This window comes from Nelumbo lutea, chromosome 7, assembly GCF_056320005.1.
Source record: "Nelumbo lutea isolate HS-2025 chromosome 7, American lotus-T2T, whole genome shotgun sequence".
In the NCBI taxonomy this organism is placed as follows: Eukaryota; Viridiplantae; Streptophyta; class Magnoliopsida; order Proteales; family Nelumbonaceae; genus Nelumbo; species Nelumbo lutea.
This window is the reverse complement of record NC_142690.1, coordinates 47,591,065-47,614,190: the sequence shown is the minus strand read 5'-3', so window position 1 is coordinate 47,614,190 and position 23,126 is coordinate 47,591,065. Positions and strand designations below refer to the sequence as shown.

General features: G+C 37.7%; 1 protein-coding gene across 1 annotated transcript in view; it reads right to left on the bottom strand.

Annotated features, from left to right (window-relative positions):
- Positions 1–23,126, bottom strand: part of LOC148846282 (S3 self-incompatibility locus-linked pollen protein) — a 69,352-nt gene that overhangs the window by 16,521 nt on the left and 29,705 nt on the right. Inside the window, exons 4-7 of the mRNA XM_088954875.1 lie at positions 18,361–18,442; positions 11,350–11,411; positions 11,101–11,195; positions 1,768–1,847 (exon numbers count right to left, since the gene is read on the bottom strand). Coding sequence (XP_088811001.1) covers positions 1,768–1,847; positions 11,101–11,195; positions 11,350–11,411; positions 18,361–18,442 — 319 coding nt within the window. The remainder of the gene's footprint in view (positions 1–1,767; positions 1,848–11,100; positions 11,196–11,349; positions 11,412–18,360; positions 18,443–23,126) is intronic.

The window sequence follows — 23,126 nt, the reverse complement described above, 5'->3', positions numbered from 1 at the left end:
CCGGCAGTGGATTCCACATGTGTTTGAAATCTGGTTTTGCAAAATATATTTATATATTATATTATTATTTTATGAAAAAAGTTTGCAAAAGGCTTTAATCCCAAGATTCATCTGAGCAAAAAGTGTGGCACTATACCTTGCAACCAAGGGAGAGGTCATTCCCTGTCGGATAATGTTATGATGATTATGGACCAAGAGGTTAAGTGTAAGAGACCATTACAAGGTTGATTACCTGATGGGCTTTATCTCACATAAGTCCATTACCCTTGGGTCTTCATAGGGTGGCTATATCCAATGATTATTTAGATGTAAATGTTGGGCTCAAACTGAGTCCATGCTAATTGGCTCAGGAATTCACTGCCCTAAGCAATGAATTTGGCCCAATCTCTTTCAAAGGTGGGACCAAACCCTCATGGACTTGTGTGAGACCTTTGTGGGGTCCCACACCATACAATATCAGGCCCAAAGTGGCCATGCAACACTGAGGGACGTGAGCCTTAAAGAGAAATGGGCCTAAGGCCCATTACTAATATGATTAGTTAAGCTATCACATGACAACTTAAGTTGTCATATGTGATTTTGGTCAAAAACTGGGTTTGGATTTGGGTATGGAGCATCTATCCTCTCAAGAGGATAATGTTTATCAAAAGAAAGGTTCTAATCCAAATCAGATTTGGATCACCTCCTAATTAGATTAGGAGTCTTGCTCCATAAAAAGATAAAGAGAGAAGGGTGCAAACCAATCTTGCACTCTGCATTCTTCCTCTCTCTTCTTCTCTCTTGTCTCTCAAGAAACCCTAACCAGGCTCACACATCCCATTCGATCCAAGCAAGTTGGATAGCAGATTTGCTGAAATCAGAGTTGTTGAGTCGGTTTCTCCCGTACACTGCACCATCTTCAGTTGGAAAAAGATTTTGGAACTGATTGGGTGTGAACTTCCACTTTGGGAGCTCCGATTTGTGGTCTCCATATCAGGTATAATCTCCTTTTAATTTGGTTTCAAATCTCGTCCCTTTCAATGCAAGATCAATCCGGAAAATTCAATTTTCAAATTCACCGGAAAATCAGTTCCCGAAGGGTTAAAAAAATTCTGAAATTTCTCCCAGCCATCTAGCATGGTTCGGCCATCCAAATGATGGATTCTAAAACCCTTCCAACAATATGCACTATGGAGGAGATGACCCAAATAGAGTAGCATTGAAAGACAGACAATGATACTTTGCACCATCATCTAAGCCTTGTCCTAACCATATGGGGTCAGCTACATGAATCCTGTTTTTCTATTCCCTTTTGTTCACTGTCATATCCTCCATTAAATTATGAGCATGTAAACCATTTCTTAATACTTCCAGGCAATTCTTTTTTGTTCTGCCCCTAGCTCTTCTAGGCTTCTAGCACCTTTCAACCTGTAACATATCACTTTTTCTAACAGGTGTTGTAGATGATCTTCTATGCATGCAACCAAACCATCTCAATCTACTTTCTCTCATTTTATCACTTATTGGAGCTACCCCTAAGTTCCTTTGTATGAATTCATTTCTAACATTGTCCTTTCTAGTTTTACCACTAATCCATCTAAGCATTTGCGCTTCTGCCACACTCATCTTTGGACATACTGTTTCTTAACTGCTCAACATTCTGCTCCACACAACAAATTTAATGGAAGCAATAGATGCTTGCAGATATACAATTATAATATTAATTATTTTTGCTCATGCACAATTTCTCTCACCACATATATGGTTTGGTATGTATAATTAGTTTACCTTGACCAGGAGAATTCAATAAGCTATTCATCAAGATTGTGTCATATCCAACAAATCTGTTTATCAAAAGTTGTTGCCACCTGGAAAAGAAAAAAAAAGGCTTTACTTGAGATATATCAATCTAAAATTTATATGAATACATACATGCAAAAGAGAATTTCCACCAGAGACCTTGTTGCCTCATACTGGAATTCAAATGCATATGGCCATCAATCAGAGAAAAGCAAAAGCAAGACCACCCTCTGAATTGGGATAAGACAGCAACTTTGCATTGTTGCAACAGCTCAATCATTCTTTTAGTGCAAAGCAGCCATTTAAGATAAAAGCTGAAGTGGGGTTGGCCCAAATTGGATCCAATCCAATCTGCCAGCCAAAAGTTATGCACGAGTTGGCCTTGGAAATTCATGTTCTGATCTGGATTTGGGCCCAAAACTTTAGGCTTGACCTTGTTAGAAGTGTAATAAGTACATTGGGAGTATTGTCTTTTAAAAGTAAGTATTCGGGTCAGATATTAATACCTTTGAAAGGTATCTTTATTACTGTAGTAACTTATATAATGTGAACAGATCTGGGTTGACTCTTTTCTTCCCTTTGTTTCTCTTTTTCTTCTCCTTCTCCCTACTCTCTCATTCTTCTTTTATTACCATAGGTAATAAATGTAAGGTTTCTTTAGAGGAGTTAAACCCTTCCTCTATTTTCTTGTTATCATTTGCAACAACCATGATAGTTGCTTTCTGTGGAATTCGCGATTGATGGTGAAAGTGTTCTCTTCTTTCCACTGAACGTTAGTTGATGTGTGATATTGTGAAGGTCATCTACATTCAGGTTCAGGTATTGGATTGAGGTAATTGATGTGGAGGTATTTTGGAGGTCACTGCATTGCAGTGTTGGTTCGGGGTGAACAGTTAAGGCTATCTGCATTTGAGTGTTAGTTTAGGCTCGTAGGTGCACTAACTTGAGCATCACAGACTCTTCTAAAGGTGGTGCTGTTCTCCTGGGTGGTGCAGGTTGTAGTGACTCATTGTGGTAACTTCTGAAATGCACATAAGATGTTTGATAATTTGTTTGGATGAAGTATGGTTGATTCTAAGGCGAACTTCAAAACTAGATTGAAGGTGAACCCAAACTTCTTTGTTGTTCAAATGACGATCACTAAATATAATAGATAGAATTTGTTTCTTGGGATAAATTTGTTTGTTCTTATGGAAAAAAAAAAGGAAATAGTTATCAGATGATAAATTGTCGTCAAGGCATCACCTAGGCGACAACTAGCCAACTAGGCACCCCTGGTTGGGTGCCTCACCTAGACGCCTTGACTTATGGCAACAAGGCACCTGCCTAGCCAACAAAACTGGCAAGGCAGGCACCTTATTATAAATATCATTCATTTTGCTATATGTTACTAATATGTGTGCTAATAGTTTAATACATTTTATTATATACTATATATGTCATTTGTATGTTTTAAAGCAAAGTTTTTAAAACTGAACAGACAACGAACCGGTCAGGGGTCCGGTTCCCGGGTCGAACGGTCCAACCGTTCAAGACGAACGGATGGCCCATTCTGACAAAAAAATAAAAAACAGTCAAAACCATTGAACGATTCGAACGGTTCAACCACCTGGGTCAGCAGTTTGCTGACCAAATCAATGTTTTTTGGCAAAGTTCCAGTTTTGCGGAAAATGGAACTGGTCACCTCATTGGTTCCCAGTTTTTCCGATCTGACCGTCCAGTCCAGTCAGGTTTTGAAAACCATGATTTAAAGTTCTACTATTCAAATTTAAAAGGTTCAAGGGTTTTAAGAAGAGAAGGAAATAAAGAATATTAGTATAAAGAGGTTTCCTTTTTTTTTGTTCTCCCTCTCTCACACGCACATTAAATGGAACAGCAACTCTACTTGTGTTCTTTTTCTCTTTCTATCTTAAATTTTATCATATAAAATTATAGTTGGCCTTCTTTAGCTACTTATTTGATATGAAATTGCTCTATGAAAAGCTCCTCCAAACACATTAGTCTAATAATACTACCACACTTTCCCCTTCATGTTTTGCTTACCTTGTCACCAACTCATCACTGTCACCTTCTTGGTCAAAGATTCTAGAGCTTCAAATCACATGACAACGACTCCATGTATGTATACCGAATCATTCTTCAACTTCAAAAAGTGTGACCTTGGCTGATGGTACTACTTCTGAAGTTTCTAAAGTTGGTACTGTAAGCCCGCACTCTTCATTATCACTATCAACTACTTTGTATGTTACCAAATTCCCATTTAATCATGCCTATAAGTAAACTCGCAAAAAAATTCTTAAACGCTTAGTTACTTTCTATACTTGTTAGGATCTCAACACAAGGAAGATGGTTGGTGGAGACCATAAGTATTTGGTATACATTACCTAGATGGCATTGAAGCAAAATCATTCTTCAAACTACTCTTACACTTCATTGGTGGCACTGGCAGTTGGGTCATCTTTCTTTGTAGATCTTGAAGTTTTTTTTTGATGAATTAGACTTTGAAATTGTTAACTCTATATTGAGTTGTTATGATCCCGGTTCACAATTTCAAAAAACCATAGCAAACAATTGTATAAATCAAATGAAGGAAGCTTAAGAGACTTAAATAGGTATATTTCTCTCGTCTTCCCTTTCGTCTTTTAGCCATCTTCTCTTCATCATGTATGTCATTTACTTGCCATTGACTTTTTTTTCTTTTGCGTTACTATACATTTAAATTGACAATTCTCTTTAGTATCCATATGCTTTTCATTATTCTTTTTATCTTTTGAAATATAATGACTTAGTAAGTGAATCATATCACAATAAACCTCTTGTGCAATCATCAAATCCCCATTTGCTTTTTAGGAAAAGATTTATAAAAAATTATGATGCTTTTAATGAAATATAATAGATTTTCTAATAATATATATAAAAATTTAAACCTCAAATGTATAAATTATTAGCTAAATTTGAAATATTGCCAATATATCGGCAAAATATTGGATATATTAGGAAAGAAAGGGGTACTTGGAAATTTTTATATTGGTCCTAGCAAAATGGGGAGATTTTTGAGATATGTCGCCAAATCTCACTGATATTGCAAACCATGGTTATGATCATAGATTGTGAATCTTGTCAACATAGTAAACAATATAGAGTTCTTTTGTTCAAGAGTACAAAATCATATGTCTAGTCCTTTTATTCTAGTTCATTCCAATGTTTGGGGTCCTTTTCAAGTGAAGTCTTACAATGGATTCAGCTATTTTATAACCTTAGTTGATAATTTTTCAAGATTAACATGGCTTTATTTTATGAAAGACATACAAATTGTTCTCTGGTTCTACATCTTCCATGCTGAAATTATATGTTTGGAGTGAGGTAGGAAGGAAGATGAGGTGGTCCCCATTTTATATGATAGGGAATTGAAGGGTGTTCAAATTTTGCACCAATTTTTAAGATGCAAAATTTACACTACCAGTGAGTACAAATGAAATAAAAACTACAAATTTTGTATCATATGGGAGTGCTAATCATAATTACAAACAAATGAATGCAAAACTGTACCGGGCACAAATTTTTTACCTGGTTCAGATGAGCACTGCAGACTAAGTGTCTAAACGTTTTTGGGGTGATGCAAATCAGACAGCCTATTACCACATTAGTTAGATGCCTAGACCAATTTTTTTATGGTAGTTCTCCACTCTCATTTTTCTAATATTCCCTTATTCTCCCTTCCTCCTCATACTTTTTCTTTTTGTGTTGGTTCTGTACATCGTCTTTGTCCTAGTTTTGACAATCCAATCCTCATACTAGCAAACGTATTTTTCTAGTATACTCTAGAATCTAAAAAAGTAGTCCTAGAATCCAAAGTTAAAAGATCATTTGTTTGTCCGGATGTTACTTTATTTGGGTCTACCAATTTCTTTTCCTAGGCAAACCTCTTTTAGACTATGTTTGGTTTAAAGGAAAAAGTAGGGAAAGGAAAGGAAAGGAAAGGTAGGTAAACCTTTACAAATCTTGTATAGGTTTCCTTACCTTTCCCTTTTCGTACCTTTTCCTTCAAACCAATCATAGCCTTATTGATACCAAGTTATTCATTCTTTTGCCTCTTCCAAGTGAAGATACAACTGGGTTACCTCTTGGGAGATGTGAAAGAACCTTCCAAGGAGGACCCAACGTACACCAAGTGGGTTCAAGAGAACTATTTGGTTATGGCATGGCTGTGTAATTCTATGCAGCCACATATCAACCGAAATTACTTGTGGGCAAAGGCAACCAAAGAGATATGGGATGTTGTGAAAGAAATCTATTCCCAACCCCTTAATGTTGCCAGAGTCTATGAACTGAAGTGTGAGGTGAACAACCTTAAACAAGGAGAGAAGCCAGTTTCTGTCTACTTCTCTACCTTGAAATCCTTGTGGCATGAGATTGACCATCTAGAGACCCTTGAGTGGGAGAGTCCCAAAGATGCATAGACTCACAGAAAGCAAGTCGAGACAAATAGGGTGTTTGAGTTTCTGGCTGGCTTGAATTCAGAATATCACATTGTGCGGCAACAGATACTGACCAGAGATAGTGTGACCCTCTCTCAAGCATACTCCCTGGTGCATAATGAAGAGACCAGGAGGAAAGTCATGATGCAGCCTCAGCCCCCTTCCCCAGCCCTAACAGTTGTCAAACCTAAGTCAGGGGGTGATCCAGAAAGGGACCGAAAGAAGGAAGATAAACAGGACCTGGTATGTGAACATTGCAAGAAACCCAAGCACACAAAAGATACTTGTTGGAAGCTACATCCTCATTTGGTCCCAGCAAAACTAAGAAATAAGAAGGGTAAGGCTCATGTGGCTGTGAACACTGATTCAACATCCTCATCAAGCACATCCCTAGAGACCTTAGTCGCGGTTCGGGCTGCCCTCATACAGTTGGAAAAGGAAGTTGGGAGTTCAGCTCAGCCATCTCAGTCACCATCAGCTCTTGCCACATCCGTGTTTGCACATTCAGGTACTCGAGCCTCAGCTTACCATGCTTCAACTCCAGGAAATACTGACCATTGTTGGGTAATAGATTCAGGTGCATCCGAGATAGAGTATCCATTGTTGATGGCTCTCTTGTTCCCATTTCGAGCAAGGGTGACATCAAGTTATCGGATACTATCTCTTTATCTTCTGTCTTGCATGTTCCTACGCTTGATTCTAACCTGCTTTCAGTCAGTAGTATTACCAAACATATGAACTGTTCAGCAACCTTTTTCCTTGAACAATGTGTTTTTCAGGACTTGGAGACGAGGAAGGTGATTGGTACTGGCCGTGAGACGAATTGGATCTATCTGCTTGGAGAGAGTTCTCATCGGGAGGAGTCAGTGGATAAGAAGTCTTTTGTTTCTCAGTCTATGAGTCCGGTTATGTTTTGGCATAATCGATTAGGTCATTTGTCTTTCAGGTCCTTGAAGAATTTGTTTCCTGTTTTATTTTAGTCTGTTGAGTTATCAAATTTGAGGTGTGAGAGTTGTGAGTTTGCCAAACATTGTAGAACTTCTTATTCTTTGAGTAATAAAAGGAGTAATTCTTCTTTTGATATTGTGCATACTGATGTTTGGGGGCCATATCACATCTCTTCTATGGGTGGGTACAAATACTTTCTACTGTCTGTACCATACCCGTTTTTCTTGGGTCTATCTTATGTGTTCTCGGGATGAGGTTCCTGCTATGACCCAAAACTTCCATCAGATGATTCTCACTCAGTTTGAGGCCAAAATCAAAGTCCTTAGATCTGATAATGCAAAGGAATACTTTGCTAAGCCATTGACCTCCTACCTTCTCAACCATGGAGTTATTCACCAGAGCACTTGCCCTCATACACCGCAGCAGAAAGGCATTGCCAAAAGGAAGAATAGGTACATCTTGGAGATGGCTAGAAGCATTATGTTTACCTCCAATGTACCTATTCGCTTCTGGGGTGATGCTATCCTCACGGCAATATATCTCATTAATTGGGTTCCTTCCCGGGTTCTTGATATGAAAACTCCTTTTTCCCTTCTATACCCAGACGAGAAGTTGTTCATTGATCCCCTTAAAACCTTTGGTTGTACCTGTTTCATTCAGCTTCTCGGGCTTCATCATTCCAAGTTTGAACCTAAGGCCTCCAAATGCATTTTCCTCGATTATGCACAAACTCAAAAGGGTTATTGCTGCTATGATCCGGTTTCAGGGAAAAGGTTTGTCTCCATGGATGTCACCTTCTTTGAGGAGACACCCTACTATCCTAGGGTTTCTCCTCAGGGGGAGAGCAGTGAGAATGGGATTTTGAGTCTCTTTCCTCAGGGGGAGCACAGTGGGAGTGGGGCAGTTCCTTTACCTATTCCACTGGGTGGTGAAGGCTGTAGTGGTGAGGGTGGTCAGAGGGATTAAGAGTTGAGAGTCTATCGCAGGCGATGCAGGCAGGTTGATCCTAGTCATCGACAGTCCCGGTCAGATCCTTCTGCGGCTCTAGATCCAGAGCCTACTGAGACACCTTCCACTGTTGCCACTTCCCCTCCTGTGGATGACCTTGATCTCCCTATTGTCGTCCGCAAAGAGAAACGGCATTGCACCACATCTACAGCTCACAGCATCTCACAGTTCTTATCCTATGATCATATATCTCCTTCTTACCGGTCCTATCTCACTTCCATTGCCAATGTCCCTATTCCAAGAACAGTGCAAGAAGCCTTATCAGTTCCAGAATGGAAAGATGCAATGCAAGTCGAAATGGATGCCCTGTTGAAGAATAATACTTGGGCACTGGTTGACCTACCAAAAGGAAAGAAACCGGTTGGATGTAGATGGGTATTCACTGTGAAGCATAATGCTGATGGCTCTATTGAAAGGTACAAAGCCCGGCTGGTCACAAAGGGATTCACCCAGACTTGTGGTATAGACTACTTGGAGACCTTTGCCCCAGTAGCCAAGATGACCACCATCCGAGTTCTGTTATCCCTTGCAGCAAATCATTCTTGGCCCTTGTTTCGATGAATGTTAAAAATGCCTTTCTGAATGGAGACTTACAGGAAGAGGTCTACATGCAGTTGCCTCCTTGATTCTATGATACAAAGACAGGTAAAAAGGTTTGCTGACTGAACAAGGCATTGTATGGTTTGAAGCAATCACCTAGAGCCTGGTTTGATAGGTTCAGATTAGCCCTTGGAAAGTTCGGTTACGTACAGGCCCAGTCAGATCATACATTGTTCATCAAGAGGGTGGAGTCCTCTCTGACACTACTTGTAGTATATGTTGATGATATTGTGGTGACAGGAAATGATAGCCATGAGATCGAGTCCCTCAAACAACTCCTTCATCAAGAGTTTGAGGTGAAAGATCTTGGTGCACTACGGTATTTTTTGGATATTGAGGTTTCTAGATCTAAACAGGGGATTTTTATCTCTCAAAGAAATATGTTCTAAATCTGTTGGCGGAAACTGAAAAGTTAGTGCAGAGGGCGAGGAGCCTCTTGAAGACAAAATTATGTTCCAACGGTTGGTTGGAAAGCTCCTAAATCTCTGCCTCATTCGGCCAGATATCAGTTATGCAGTTAGTATTGTTAGCCATTACATGCATTCCCCTAGAACTTCTCATCTCCTTGCGGCAGAGAGAATACTAGCATACTTGAAGAGATGCCCGGGTAGAGGTATACTGCTCAAGAACAATAATCACATGAAGGTGGAGGTCAACAGATGCCGATTGGGCTGGGAGTGTTGATGACAGAAGGTCTACCTCTGGATATTGTGCCCTTGTGGGAGGTAACCTTGTCTCTTGAAGGAGTAAGAAGCAGAGTGTTGTTTCCCGCTCTAGTGTTGAAGCGGAATACAGGTCAATAGCTAACGGAGTGGCTGAAATCTTATGGCTGAGATCACTACTTGAAGAGTTGGGTATTGACTATGAAAAGCCCTTGATGTTGTATTGTGATAATCAGGCAACTATTAATATAGCCCACAACCCAATGCAGCATGACAGAACTAAACATATCGAAGTTGATCGACATTTTGTGCGAGAGAGGGTCACATCACAAGAAGTTCTCTCCCGTATATCACATCTAATATGCAGCTCGTGGATATCCTCACCAAGCTTGTACCAAGGAAGAAGTTAGAAGCAGACCTATCCAAGTTGGGAATGATAAATATCTACTCTCAACTTGAGGGGGAGTGTAGAGAACACTGATGTGGGCCCAACAGCAGTGGTGCCCACTGTGTTTGTAGGACAGCATGTAATTATTTGTTTCAGTCACAGTAGTGCCAGTTGGTGTCAGTTTGTTATTTCAGTTGTTATTTATTTAAGTTTTTATTCTATATTTGTCATGTAAGTACTAAGGGCAGATCTGTCCTTTTCTCTATGTACTGAACATAACCTATAAATACTAAGAGAGTGGCGGCGGCAGATGTGTTAGAATCTGTCCCTCCTTTCAAACCCTTGTGTTCTCCTATTTCTCTTCTCTTCCTTCTCCTTCCTCTCACTTTTCTTTTGCTTTTCTTAACCTAAAATCTATTAGGGCTCAAGACTGATCGCAGTCTTGATCTTCTACTAAGATAACACTTACATAGCAAATTATGCAAGGAAAATAGGAAATATAAATAGAGCAACCTGATAGGTTTGCTGCTCAAAGAATGAAGTATCATGTAAGAGGTATGTCAACAAAAAAAAAATGCTATTTATGAGTTGAAACAATATCCCCATGCACGGTTTCATTGGCTTAGTGAAGTTGTGCTGAACATTTGGTTTGAAGAGACATTAGGTGAATTACTCAACATTCAATTGACATAGTGACATATCAAGATGGGTTCTACAGTATTTGTTGCCTATGTAGATGATATCATGGTTATACGTGAAGCCCTTAAAAGGACAAACAAGTTGACGTTGTGTTTTCAACAATATTTCCAAACCAAACAACTAGGGAAGTTAAATTTTTCCTAGGTACTAAAATTGTTAAATCAAATGTGCTTATAAAAACAATTGTTAAATCGAAAAGTAGGATTAATTTGTCACAAAGTATGTGTTGAATCTACTTGGTGAAATGGGCCTGTATGGAAGAAGAGTTGTTAAAACATCAATTGATCCTAACATTAAGTTGTTTACTAACCAATGACAGATGCTTGAAGACTCAGGCAAGTTGAATTCTTTGACTAGAACTACACATGACATTTTTCTTGGACTAAGTGTGGTAAAAAAAATTGAACATTGTTTTTCCAGGACAACATTAATCCAACCACAATATAACTGATATGGAAGACAGTAGAATCATTGTTTTTCCAGGATTAACATTAATCCAGCCAAAATATGGTAGCTAAAAGAAGATATAGTTTCTAACCTATTTCCAAAGCAGGAGTGTCGAGCGGAAATGCTAATGTTAACAGTACGTATATTGTGTCGAGATTTAGCTCCTTCAGGAAGTAGAAAATAGCCCTGCACAAAAAAAATACTACCTAAATTGAAACAATTACGACAGAAAGAACATCTAAGTAGTTAAGTAAAAGAGGGCATAAGTGGTTAGAGAACTAGCATAGAGATGGTTCACTATGAAAGTAGAGAGGAACCAACCAAGAAAAGTGAGAATTACCTTCTCCATGGTGTATAAGTAAGTTGGTTCAAATGTTTTGCTTCTTTTTTCAAGCCATTGCACTGAAGTAAACAGCATAACTTAGTGAAATCAAAATCATTTCTTGGATGATTTGAAACCAAGACAAATCAATTAAACAAAAGTAAGTTCAGTAGAAAATCTTCTTTTATAATAATGAAAATTTTCATTAAGATGAAGAGAAGATAACAGGTGAAGAGGTTTCACCTACTAGAAAATTAAAAAAAAAAAAAAAACTCATTAAAGTTTACAAATGAACCATAACTACTACAAATAAATAGAACCAAAGTCCTAAGTAACCCAAAATTCTGTAACAAACAAAGCTCTATCCCTTCAAACCGGGAATGAGATAGTATCCATTGAGACAATAAGGAGCATAAATCAGCCACAGTCCTACAGTTATTGTGACGCTTCCTTTCAAAAACTCTTCCATTTTTTCTTCTTTCCAAATGCTCCAGAAAACCACAAATAAAATCATACTCCACAAAGATTTTGCCATTTTACAACCAGAGCATGATGGTGATAATGAGGAGATCTCATGTGGCTGATACAAAGTAAATTTCAAATCTTTTGAAAAGAAAAAACAAAGGTTTCAAGATTTACAAATAGAATCGCTTGTCCATTGGGAACTTTTGGCATGGTGACATTCGGTTAGACTTATATGAAAAACTCCTTTGAGTTCAAACACAGATGATCTAAACACTGCAAGAGAAACCTCTAAGCATGGAAATTACTACCCTAATGTTGTTTGGACTGTTATATCAGAATATGGGCTGAACCAAGCTAGGGTTGAGTGGCCAAATTTCAAAAATTTTTCAGTCCAAAAACTGAGAATCGAATTCTCCTATTTTGGAGAATTGAATTCTCTTAGGGTCGACCTAACATTGGATTGGACCAGATTTGATTTCAAATAAAATAATAATGTGCCTGATACAAAGACTACAGTGTGCAACTCCTAGACTGGTGCTTCACACCCAAAATTCAAGCTCAAAATTGCCCTCCCAATTGAAGATGGCTCTGGTGAAGTGGTGAGGCTGATCTTGTAACTAGTATTTAGCCAATTTACACTTCCAACTTGCTTGAATATTTGCAGCTGTTAACCACTCAATTTCTCTAATGTTTTGCAGAAGAAACACAGCAAAGAACAAGAGAAAAATTGCTTCTCAAAGGGTAGGTCGAACTAAGGTTTGTGGGTTGCAATTTGCAAGAGAATAGAGAGAAAGGTGAAAGAAAGAGGTGCACAAGCATATATCGATCTCGACTTCCTATCCCCTTTTATAGGCAATCCAATTCTAATGTAATTAGGACTATCCAAATCTGATTTGGTTAGGCCTTTAATTACATTAGTTATTAGGGAGACCATACCCAAACCCATATCCATATTTGACCCATGCACATGAGTTGTCATGTGACTAGTCTAACTAGCTAATGGGCCTAGGCCCATTACTTAACATAATTGTTGCAAGTCTTATTGGGCTTGAATAACGTATAGCATGGAACCCACAAAGATCTTATATTAGTCCATATGGGTTCAGTCCATGCAAGAAAGTACATGTGCCAAATTCACTGAGTGAACCCAACGAACCCTTGAGCCAATTGAATTGGGTTCAGTATGGGCCCAACACTTAAATCTAAGTGACCCTGGGTTTCAACCACCCTATGAAGACCAAGGATAATGAATTAACATAAAAAAAATCCCATCAGGTTTCAAACCTTTAATGGTCTTTTACTCTTAATCTCTCAGCCCTAAATTATCAAACACTACTCATAGGGAAGGACCTCTTCCCTAACTGCTAAATGAAATATCCTACTCTCTACTCAAATGGATCCCGGGATTAAAACCTTTTTTTATCAATAACAACAGATTTCATTAAATAGGAATAATCTTACAACGAAGACGAGCTAAAGTATCTTAACTCCCCAGAAGTTGGACAGGCACCCAAAATGAAAATAAAAACAATTACAACTGAGCCCAGAAACCAGAAACCCTATTCACCCCTTGCCTTGCTAATCCATCAGCAAAGGAGTTTGCATTTCTCTTTACCCAAGTACACTGAACTTCCATATTCTTGATCAGCCATTTGAATTTTCTCTTTTCATTGCTGTAGCTCCAAAGCTTAGAGGTGTCTTCTTTTAGCCAGTTCACTACAACCATAGATTCTCCCTCTATAATCAATTTCTTGACATTTAGGTCTTTAGCCCTTTGTACCTCTTCCAAAGCTGCTAACACCTCAGCCCTCAAGGAGTCTCCCACTCCAATTGGGCCAGAGAACATAGCTATTACATTCCCTTTCTCATCTCTTAGCACCCCCCCCAATACCCGAGGGCCCTGGATTAAAACCTTTTCTCATTTTTTTGATAAATAAATAAAAAATTTATTAAAGTAAAAAATATATTACAGATTCAGGGTGGCAAGTCATCACCCAGATACAAAGACCAACTTAAGACTAATAAGATAGTTCCACATTACATATTTGAAAACCCAAAACCTCACCTAACCTATTTCCCAAGTCCTTATCTAACTGTCTGAAATCTAGGAGAATCAGCACCCAATCTACAACTGATCTGCTAACAGCCGAACTATCTTCTCCATATTGCAGGCTTTGTCTTCAAAAATCCTTCTATTCCTCTCCTTCCAAATGTTCCAGCATAATGCAAATGGGATGCAGCTCCATAACACCTTCACCTTCTTACTCCAACCCAGCCTAGGCCAAGAAGAGAAGACCTCTTCTGTTGAAGTTGGGTGAAAACCAGACACCCAAACATAGATGTAAACACTGTCGACAAGAAGACTAAAAACTTGCAAGTTATAAATAAGTGATTAGCATTTTCCTCCTACTCACAAAGACAGCATCTGCTAGCCATAAGGAATCCTTTGGATTTCAAATGATCAACTGTCAATATGTTGTCCATTGCTACCAACCAAGCCAAAGCCTCAACTCTTGGAGGGACTGGGTTTCCCCAGATTTCATTAAGATTACATGAATTTGAATTTGACCTACTAATAGCCATATAGCACAATTTGACTAAGAACTTTCCATTCTTGCATTCTTTCCACCAGAGTTCATCTCTCTGATGAGTTGTAGGTTTTACACCCTCTAATTTCTCTAAAAGAGAGATGCATTCTTCAACTTCCCTATTCAGCAAACCTTTTTCATAAAATAACATATTATAAATATAAATGCATTTTGCAAGATGATTTCTAAAACACTTTAAATCCACTATCAATAGTATATGTTTCCATCAAAGAGAGTGTTAACCCTGATATTCTCTTCGTCTGACAAAAAGGTTAATCCTATCACAATGATCACCCACTCAGGTAGTATTCCAAACTGCTCCAATATACCCAGGTATTTGACCCTAAGAGGATCTCACCGGTTGGTCCAAAACCTAGTGTAGTATCATTATCAAGTCCGAGGTTAAGTGCAACTTTTCAATTTTTCCCATTTGTCTCCGAGGTCCAAGGCATAAGTGGAAATTGGTTCCTGTTCAATGTTTCTCATAAATACCCACTAATTGTACCTTGGGTCTAATCCTAGCAACTGAGACAATTTGCTCCACCATTCTAGCATCACATCAGTGTCAATCTTGTCAAGATACACTCCCCAAGTCTATCCAATGGCTAAGAACTTTCTAACTAACACGAGTCTACTAAATGTCCAATTTAAGGGATCATACACAGAAAACACACCAATCACAAATATGAAATAATAGTGATTTGATATTATTAATTCATAAAACTCAGTGTACATCAATTTAATTGGGGCCAAGGGCATACACTGTCTACCACCTAATAACCTATGTGTAGTTTGGAAGTTGGCATGCTGATTTGTTCAAAAAGGCACTGAATCAACCCTATGTTGATTTTATTTGTAACAAGGTGGAACCATATGACAAATACTTACTAGCTCGAGGGAGAGTGTTAAGTAGCAATGTTTATGTTTATGTTTATGTTTTCTTTTTCTTTTCTCTTGTGATACTGTTATAGATATCTAATTAGGGGTACACTGCACAGTTTAGATATAATTACCATCCAAGAGGTGATGAGGAATCATCTTAGACAAAAAATGGAAAAAAAAAATACAAGGCTTTCACCTCCCAAGTTCTAGAGCTAATAAAGCCCAAAAGTTACATTCAAAATCTACCTTTATGATCCCTTCAAAATCTGGTAGTACCAAAATCCAGTCCCTAAATCTCTTTCCACTTAGGCAGACAACTTGTTTCATGCATTTTGACTGGCCATGTGATGCAGACCCATACAATCTTTGCTCTTCTATTTCCCTTCAAACAGGCCAACAACCAAAAGTATCTTTAGATAACCTTGGGTTCCACTTCCACAAATCAAGGCGGAATAAGCTAAAATAGTACCTTCAGACATATTTTGAAAAGCAACATCCAAAACACAAGTACATCACGCTCTCCTCTTTAGCTAGACACACGCATCCCTACCATCTGTATTCCCTACTCTTAATATGGTCTTGAGTAAGAATGCAGTGTAAAATACCAGCCATGAAAAAGCCTCCATCTAGGAGGCATAGGATATCCCCAAACCCCTTTAATGCCCGACTTCTCCACCTGACATTTTCTAAAGCATTAAAAAAAATTTACTGAAAAGACACCATTACTACTTTTTTTCCACCACCTCAAGTCACCACTCTCCAAGTGGATTTCCACCGATTGTAATTTTGTCAATACTTTCACAAACTCTTCAATCTCCCAGTCAAAGAAGGGTCTTCTGAATCTTGGAGACCAAACCACTCTTCCTTGGTTCAGGTTATAGCATTCAGCAATGCATATATTTTGCCTACTAAGGCTGTAAAGTCTGGGGCATAATTTACAATACCTACCAGCACTCAATCAACCATCCTCCCAAATCTTATGTTCATCCCATCTCCCACCTTGAAAGGGACATAATTCAAATGCTAATTGGAAGCACATGATTCCCTTCCACACATACACCTCATATGAGGATAACCTCCTTTCAATCCCACCCAAATTCTGTAACACCATACTTACATTCTGCTACCTTCTTCCATGAAGAGTTTCTTTCCTCCCTAAACCTTCAGTGCCACTTCCCCAACAAGGCCCCATTAAATAGCCCTATTCTCCTTATCCTAAGATCACCATCTTTTATATCCCTACATAGTACACACCCAGTCCCATTTAACTATATGATATTTCTTCTCCATTTGGACACTCCCTATATACTCCAGAAGGTATCTCTTTATATTTTCTCTATTGTCTCTGCCACCAGCAACCTATATATCGACCACTTGATTTTGAGCCCTACAACTGTTAATTCTCTCCTACTCTTCGATCTCCCCCTCTCCTCTTCTTCATTCTTCTATCTTCTCACTTCTCTATTTACTGATTTATACAAGTCAGCAGAAGATTTTCAGTTATAATACCCAATTTGGCCTTCTTTTCAGAAGGGTTTCACATGTATTTATCTTTAAACAGAACACTCCCAAAAGAGGGCCCTAATTTTAAGAGAGATAGGGCCCAACTAGATGGCTTTTACTGCAAAGATCTGAAGGGAATTATCAACCTTAAAGAAAGAAGAAGAAGAATTCTCAAGGTGATAACTGATAAATGAGGCACACTCTCCGGTTATTATCACTATGATGCAAAAATACACCTTCTAAGGATTGCAAAAGGCTCAACGCCTCTGGCACCTCATGGTCTACTAGTCCACTGACTCCACTCCTTTACAAAAGCCAGTGTTCAGATAGGAGATGTGTTACAGAAGAATACCTAAAAAGAGATGGGGCTGTTCTTATAGGAACATAAAGAGTACAGCCTTTCAAATCTATGCATGAAGAGGGAATAATAGGTTGCCAAGTAGCAATAGAAGATGCTTTTGCACCTATGGGAAACCCAAAAATGAGAAAAGGAAGCACACTATATAGATATGACACATTCTTCAAGCAAATTAGCTCCAATATCTGCTACACCAATTATGCAACTTTTGCCAAGGGTCACTTTGAATCCAGAAAGTAACTCAAATTTTTCTAGGATTGCCTGAAATTAAGAGCCTGCTTATGCAATTCCTTGAAAATGTATCATCTGCACATCATAAACGTTAAATGGCTGGACCCTCCTCACCCACCCTAAATCCTTCTAGCTACAAAATTTTTCACCTTTTAAGATCAATAAATATACTCAATACCACAACCACAAATCAGAAAAAGGAAAATAAACAATGAATTTTATTCAATAAAATGACCATGTCCTCTATTTTTCTTTTTGCCAAATTTCATTATGTGAACAAGTCCCTCTAAGAACTAAGAAGCCCCATTCAGCATGATCATATAGCCTTCTCAAAATACATCTTAGAAGGCAGACCAAGCACCCCCTCTCTTAATGTTGAACCAACACATTCATTTGCAACATAGACCGCGTCATGAATTTGTGTTCTTTCAACAAACACCATTTGAGTGGACCAACCACCTCCATTACTATTTTCAGTATTCTTCACAGTAATTCATCAATTAATTCCTATGTTCTGGGTGACACAAGGTTCAAAGTATCAACACATTTCGGCCGATACTTATCGTTTCGGGAGCTCCCCGATACGCCCCTTCAGAGGGTGTATCGGGGTTCCGACCGTTCAGGGGGTGAAGGAGACTTAAACCAGCCCCCAGAACTGGTTTTGAAAAAAAAATAAAAAATAAGGGAAGATACTCCCCTACCGGCATATCGGGCATATCAATATTTAGAACCCTAATTAGTCAAAAATCCTTCAACTCCTTGGTCATGAATCATTTTTTTGACTTTTCTTCCTTGTATAGATAAGTATTTTCGCACACAGCTGACTTCTCTGACATTGGGCTTATATATATATATATATATATATATATATATGGCTGACTTGTATACCAACAATTTTTGCATATTAGTAGAAAACATACATTATACACACGGAGGTCTCAAGAGTTTCAAAAAAACAATAAACCACAAAAGAAAAGGGAACATGTTAGGGAAATCCCTTACCTAAAAATAAGTTAAGCCTTTCTAGGTGAAACACCTGCAACCATTTCGGAATATCCAGATACAGATTTATACCTGCAATATTCTGTATTTGAAATTTAAGTTCCAACATTTATAAGAAGAGCATAATTGCAAAAAAAAATAAAAATAAAACCATGGATTTAAGCAATACACCAGAATCAATGTTTAGAAAAGTAGAGGCATGAAGCAAGGTGCTAGAACCTTTACACACGTGAAGCATGAGCAATAAGACATGACGCTTAAGCCTCGTGGATTACCAATTTAAAAATTAAAAAAAAAAACATCTATTAAATTGAGAGTAAAAAAGTATTGAAACATGAATAAGTTGAGTATATTTTTTATGCAGGAAAAGCATATAAATGAATTAACAACCACATGCAAAAAGGATCTGAGAAAACAAGGAGTTCCAAAGAAAACCATCACAATCTTACAAGACATTTATTAACTACTAAGAAGCTTTAAATTTAAAAAAATAAAAACATCAAAAAGGCTTTTAAAAAGCACAGACATACATACGTACATACATAACATATATATATATAAAAACAAGTGATGTTAAAGTTTGAGAAATGTGCTTTATACTATCAAGTGTGAGCCTCAAGGCATTTTCCTTGAGCCTAGCTTTGAGGCAACACTCAAGGAACAAGCCTTTTGCATTTTTTAGAAAGCAAACCAGAACAATGCAAGGTTTCAGTCCACGTTTTTTGTTCTCATGCAAACCTAGGACCAGCCAGCTGCACACAGGTTTAAGAGAGTTGGTTGATTGATTCCTCTGGGCCTGGTTGTTGGTGTTTCTGGAGATCAGGTCATTGCCCAAGGGTATCTTGGTATACTGCCCAAAAAAAGGAATAACCAGAAAGACATAAGAAGGCAAGTTTCATTAGGGTTATGAAACTTAATTGGGGACTAATGCTTGGGTTTCTTTGGACCTCTTTCATCATTATAGGAGGTGCAGTTGCATCTGTTTTGTTTTTAATTTATCTGGTGAGATCAACATAGGGTTCTTTAGTTTCTCCAGAACTTGAGAGAGCACTGATCTTTGTATTGAGTGATGGAGTCATATACCTAAATTGGGCGGACCTTCTTGGAGTTGTTTTAATCCCTTGAAGAGATTTACAGCACCAAGGTGTGTTGGACTATACTGATATTGATCTAGGGGTCCCTTCTATCCCCATAACAATTGCTGTTTTGTAGCTTTAGGGAGAGCAGATTGGTACTTTTTTGGGTTTGGTTTCTTTCAGGAGATCTCTCTATTCATAGTTTGTCTATGATTATTGGTTTTCATTTTTTTTTTTGATAGGTAACCTCAAGATTTTGTTAATAATAATCAGAATCAGTAGAAGCAATAATATCATCCCTTGGGTAGGGTAGCGATTTCTACCCTACCCCTCCTCAAGTGTGCAAATTAAAGATTACAAATAAGCCTAATATAATTGATTCCTATTAACCCCTTGTTTGGCTAATGTATCAGCCAGCCCATTTACAGATCTCTACACCCATATATATATATATATATATATATGTATATGTGTGTATAGCATGCCTCTCCTTTCTCCCCCACCCCTTCTCTATTTTATCGTCTTTTTTAATTCTTTATTTTTTAAATTGAACAAAATAACTTAAGTAGCTAATCATCTTTAAGACTTTCATCTCTCCTCATTAACTCACCATTAACTCAATCCTTTCTTTCTCATTAACTCTTTTGATTATCTCTCCTCATTAATCATGCCATTAACTCTCTGTCCTCCAATAACTCACCCCACTAATTCTCTCTCCCCAATTACTCTCCATTGAATTGCCTACAATCCATTGACTCCTTTTCCATTTTTTTTTTCATTTAAAAAATGAATAAACCAACTGCACTTTGCTTAGGGATGATCATTTGAGCTTGCCTGGGCCCACATCAGCTCACCATTAACTCAATCCTTTTCCATTTTTTTGTTTCATACTCAAATTTCATTTAAAAACATCTAACATTAATAGAAAAATTAAAAATAATAAAAGTAAAAAATTATTAAAAAGCAATAAAAACAAACCATTTGTATTCCATATAAAAATAGCAAAATTAATAATAGCTCAATTAGAAATTTCATAAGGCTACTTCTTCTCCTTAGGGATGATCATTTATGACATGGACCATCCTAGCTAGACCTACAAATTTCCAAGCTTAGGCTACTATTTTCTTTTTAGGCCCAACTCAGACCCACACCAAGCTCACATAAAATGTGGGTTGAGCCTAGGCTAAAGAACCCTTTTCTCATGCATACAGATGCTTGGGGCCCAAATTCTATCTCTACTATGGGTGGTTTTAGATATTTACTCTTGTTTTCTGATGATCATTCTCATTTTATTAATAGAAATTTAATGTACAAGTTTACATACACTTGATAGGGGGATAAAAAGTTTTTATCTCCCCTTCTAAACTTCCCTTACTATTGTGCCCAGAAAATTTGATCTCTCCTACCCCTTGTTTGGCTAATACATTTGCCATACTATTTGTTATCTTTTAACCCATTTTACTTTCACTTCCATCTCTCTAGTCAGTCATAAAAACTTTTTAATTCATTTTTGTACTGCCAAAGGGCTGCCTCTCCATTCTGTAGCCACTCCATCACCAATCATGAGTCTCCCTCAATAATTGGCTTGTTGATATTCATCATCCTTTCTCTTTGTGCACCTTCCAACTCCTTTCAGCACTTTATATCCTGATGGTGAGATGTTTCATGTTACCTTTGAGGGTTTTTGAATGCACTTGCTTTGCTCATATTCTTGGACCTCATCATTCTAAGTTTGATCCCAAAGCTAAGAAATATGTTTTCCTTGGGAACGCACAAAATAAGGGCTACTCTTCTTATGATCCAATGTCTAGGAATCAATATCCAAATGGTAGGAATAGGTGTAATTAGAAATTCTGAGAATAGAACTTTGGCTTTATATTCAGGGCCAATTGGTTTGGAAAACTCCCTTAAGGCTGAATTTTTGGCAATGTTGCAAGGTCTTTGGTTAGCAAAGCAATTGGAGTATTTGGCAATGTTGCAAGGTCTTTGGTTAGTAAAGCAATTGGAGTATAGACAGGTGGAGGTGGAGGTGGAAGGGGATTCAAAATTAATTATCTCCTGGGAAAATCGTAACAAACATACCCCATGGAGTCCCAGACATGCTTTTAGGGAAGTGGAAAGGTTTGCAAAGGACAAATGCGGAATTCAAGTGGGTAAGGAGTGCAAATGGGATAGCTCATCCCTTGCTAAACAAAGGGTTACAAGGCAGCAACTGTTTTAGGCTTCTAATGTAAACTTAGAGTTGGTAGCTTAGGGATGACATTCCTGCCATCTAGTTGTACTAATCTCATCTATAACCAAATATAATAAAATAATTTTTCTGCTGATCAAAAAATACATATTCTACAATGGATGTCACCTTCTTTGAGCTTAGTCCACTTTTTTATGGTGCTTCCATTCAGGAGAAGCGTTCTGGTGAGGAAAGAATCCTTCTATTCCTTTGTCATGTCCTTTTTCTGATGTGACTACTGCCCCCTTTTAGTTCTGGTGTTGATGACTCTATTCTTGTTTTAAGGCTATTTACCTATGATTAAGGATCTTGAGGAGTGCAAATACATGTTTACTGTGAAATACAAGGCTAGTGGCAACACAAAGAGCTATAAGGTGAGATTGGTTGCAAAGCAATACAGCCAAAAAATATGATATTAACTATCAAGAGATATTTGCCCCGTGGCAAATATAAGCTCTGTTCACGTTTTGCTCTCTCTTGCAGTCACTTATTTTTGGCCTCTATTTCAGCTGGATGAAAAATGGTCTGTTAATAAAGATTTGCAAGGTGAAATATATATGGATTTACCTCCAGATATGGACTGAAGCAGTCAACTAGAGCATTTTTTTGACAAATCATACCATTAATTTAGTTTGTTTATACTCCAACACAGTCAAATCATACCATCTTAAGAGGAAAGGTTAATTGTAAACATCTCTCATTGTTTATATTGATGATATAGTGGTTACCAGGAATGATCTTGCAGAGATACATGGATTAAAGAAGTTTCTGTATCAGGATATTGAAATTAAAAATCATTGGTGTGCTACAATATTTCTTGGGGATTGATGTAGGTCAATCATTGGTGAGCTACAATATTTCTGGGCGTTAAGCCTGTTGATACACCCATTGGTTAGAATTATAGGATTAATAATTCTATAGTGAGTTCCTCAAAGATGCTAGGTGTTACCAGAGATTGGTTGGTCAATTGCATTATCTGTGCATGACCAGCTCTAATATTTCATATGCAGAAATCGTGGTGAGCCAGTACATGCATGCACCACAGAGTTCTCACATGATGGATATTGATACAATTTTTATTTCTCTCAAGAAGCATCCTGATCAAAGTGGTTTGCATTATAGTCAAAGCGTTGAAACGGTTCTAGGCAACAATGGAGTGCTTAATCACCTAGTCGCCTAGGTAATAAGAATTTCATAAAATAAAAAACTAAGATTTTCCTAGTTCTCTAGTTTTATTTACAATTCAGCATGCATATTAATTGAAAAATGGGACCATTCTTTACTAATAACATTACATTTCCTCTCAAAACATGGCAAATCAACATATCTAGGATAATAGTATTTCAATTATATTAAGTTCAATACTTTCAAAAATGATACTAATATAATAAGTAATTAATAAAGCAATTCCATATCAAGTTAGCAACTAAAGAAGGTTATAATTTTATATGATAAAATTT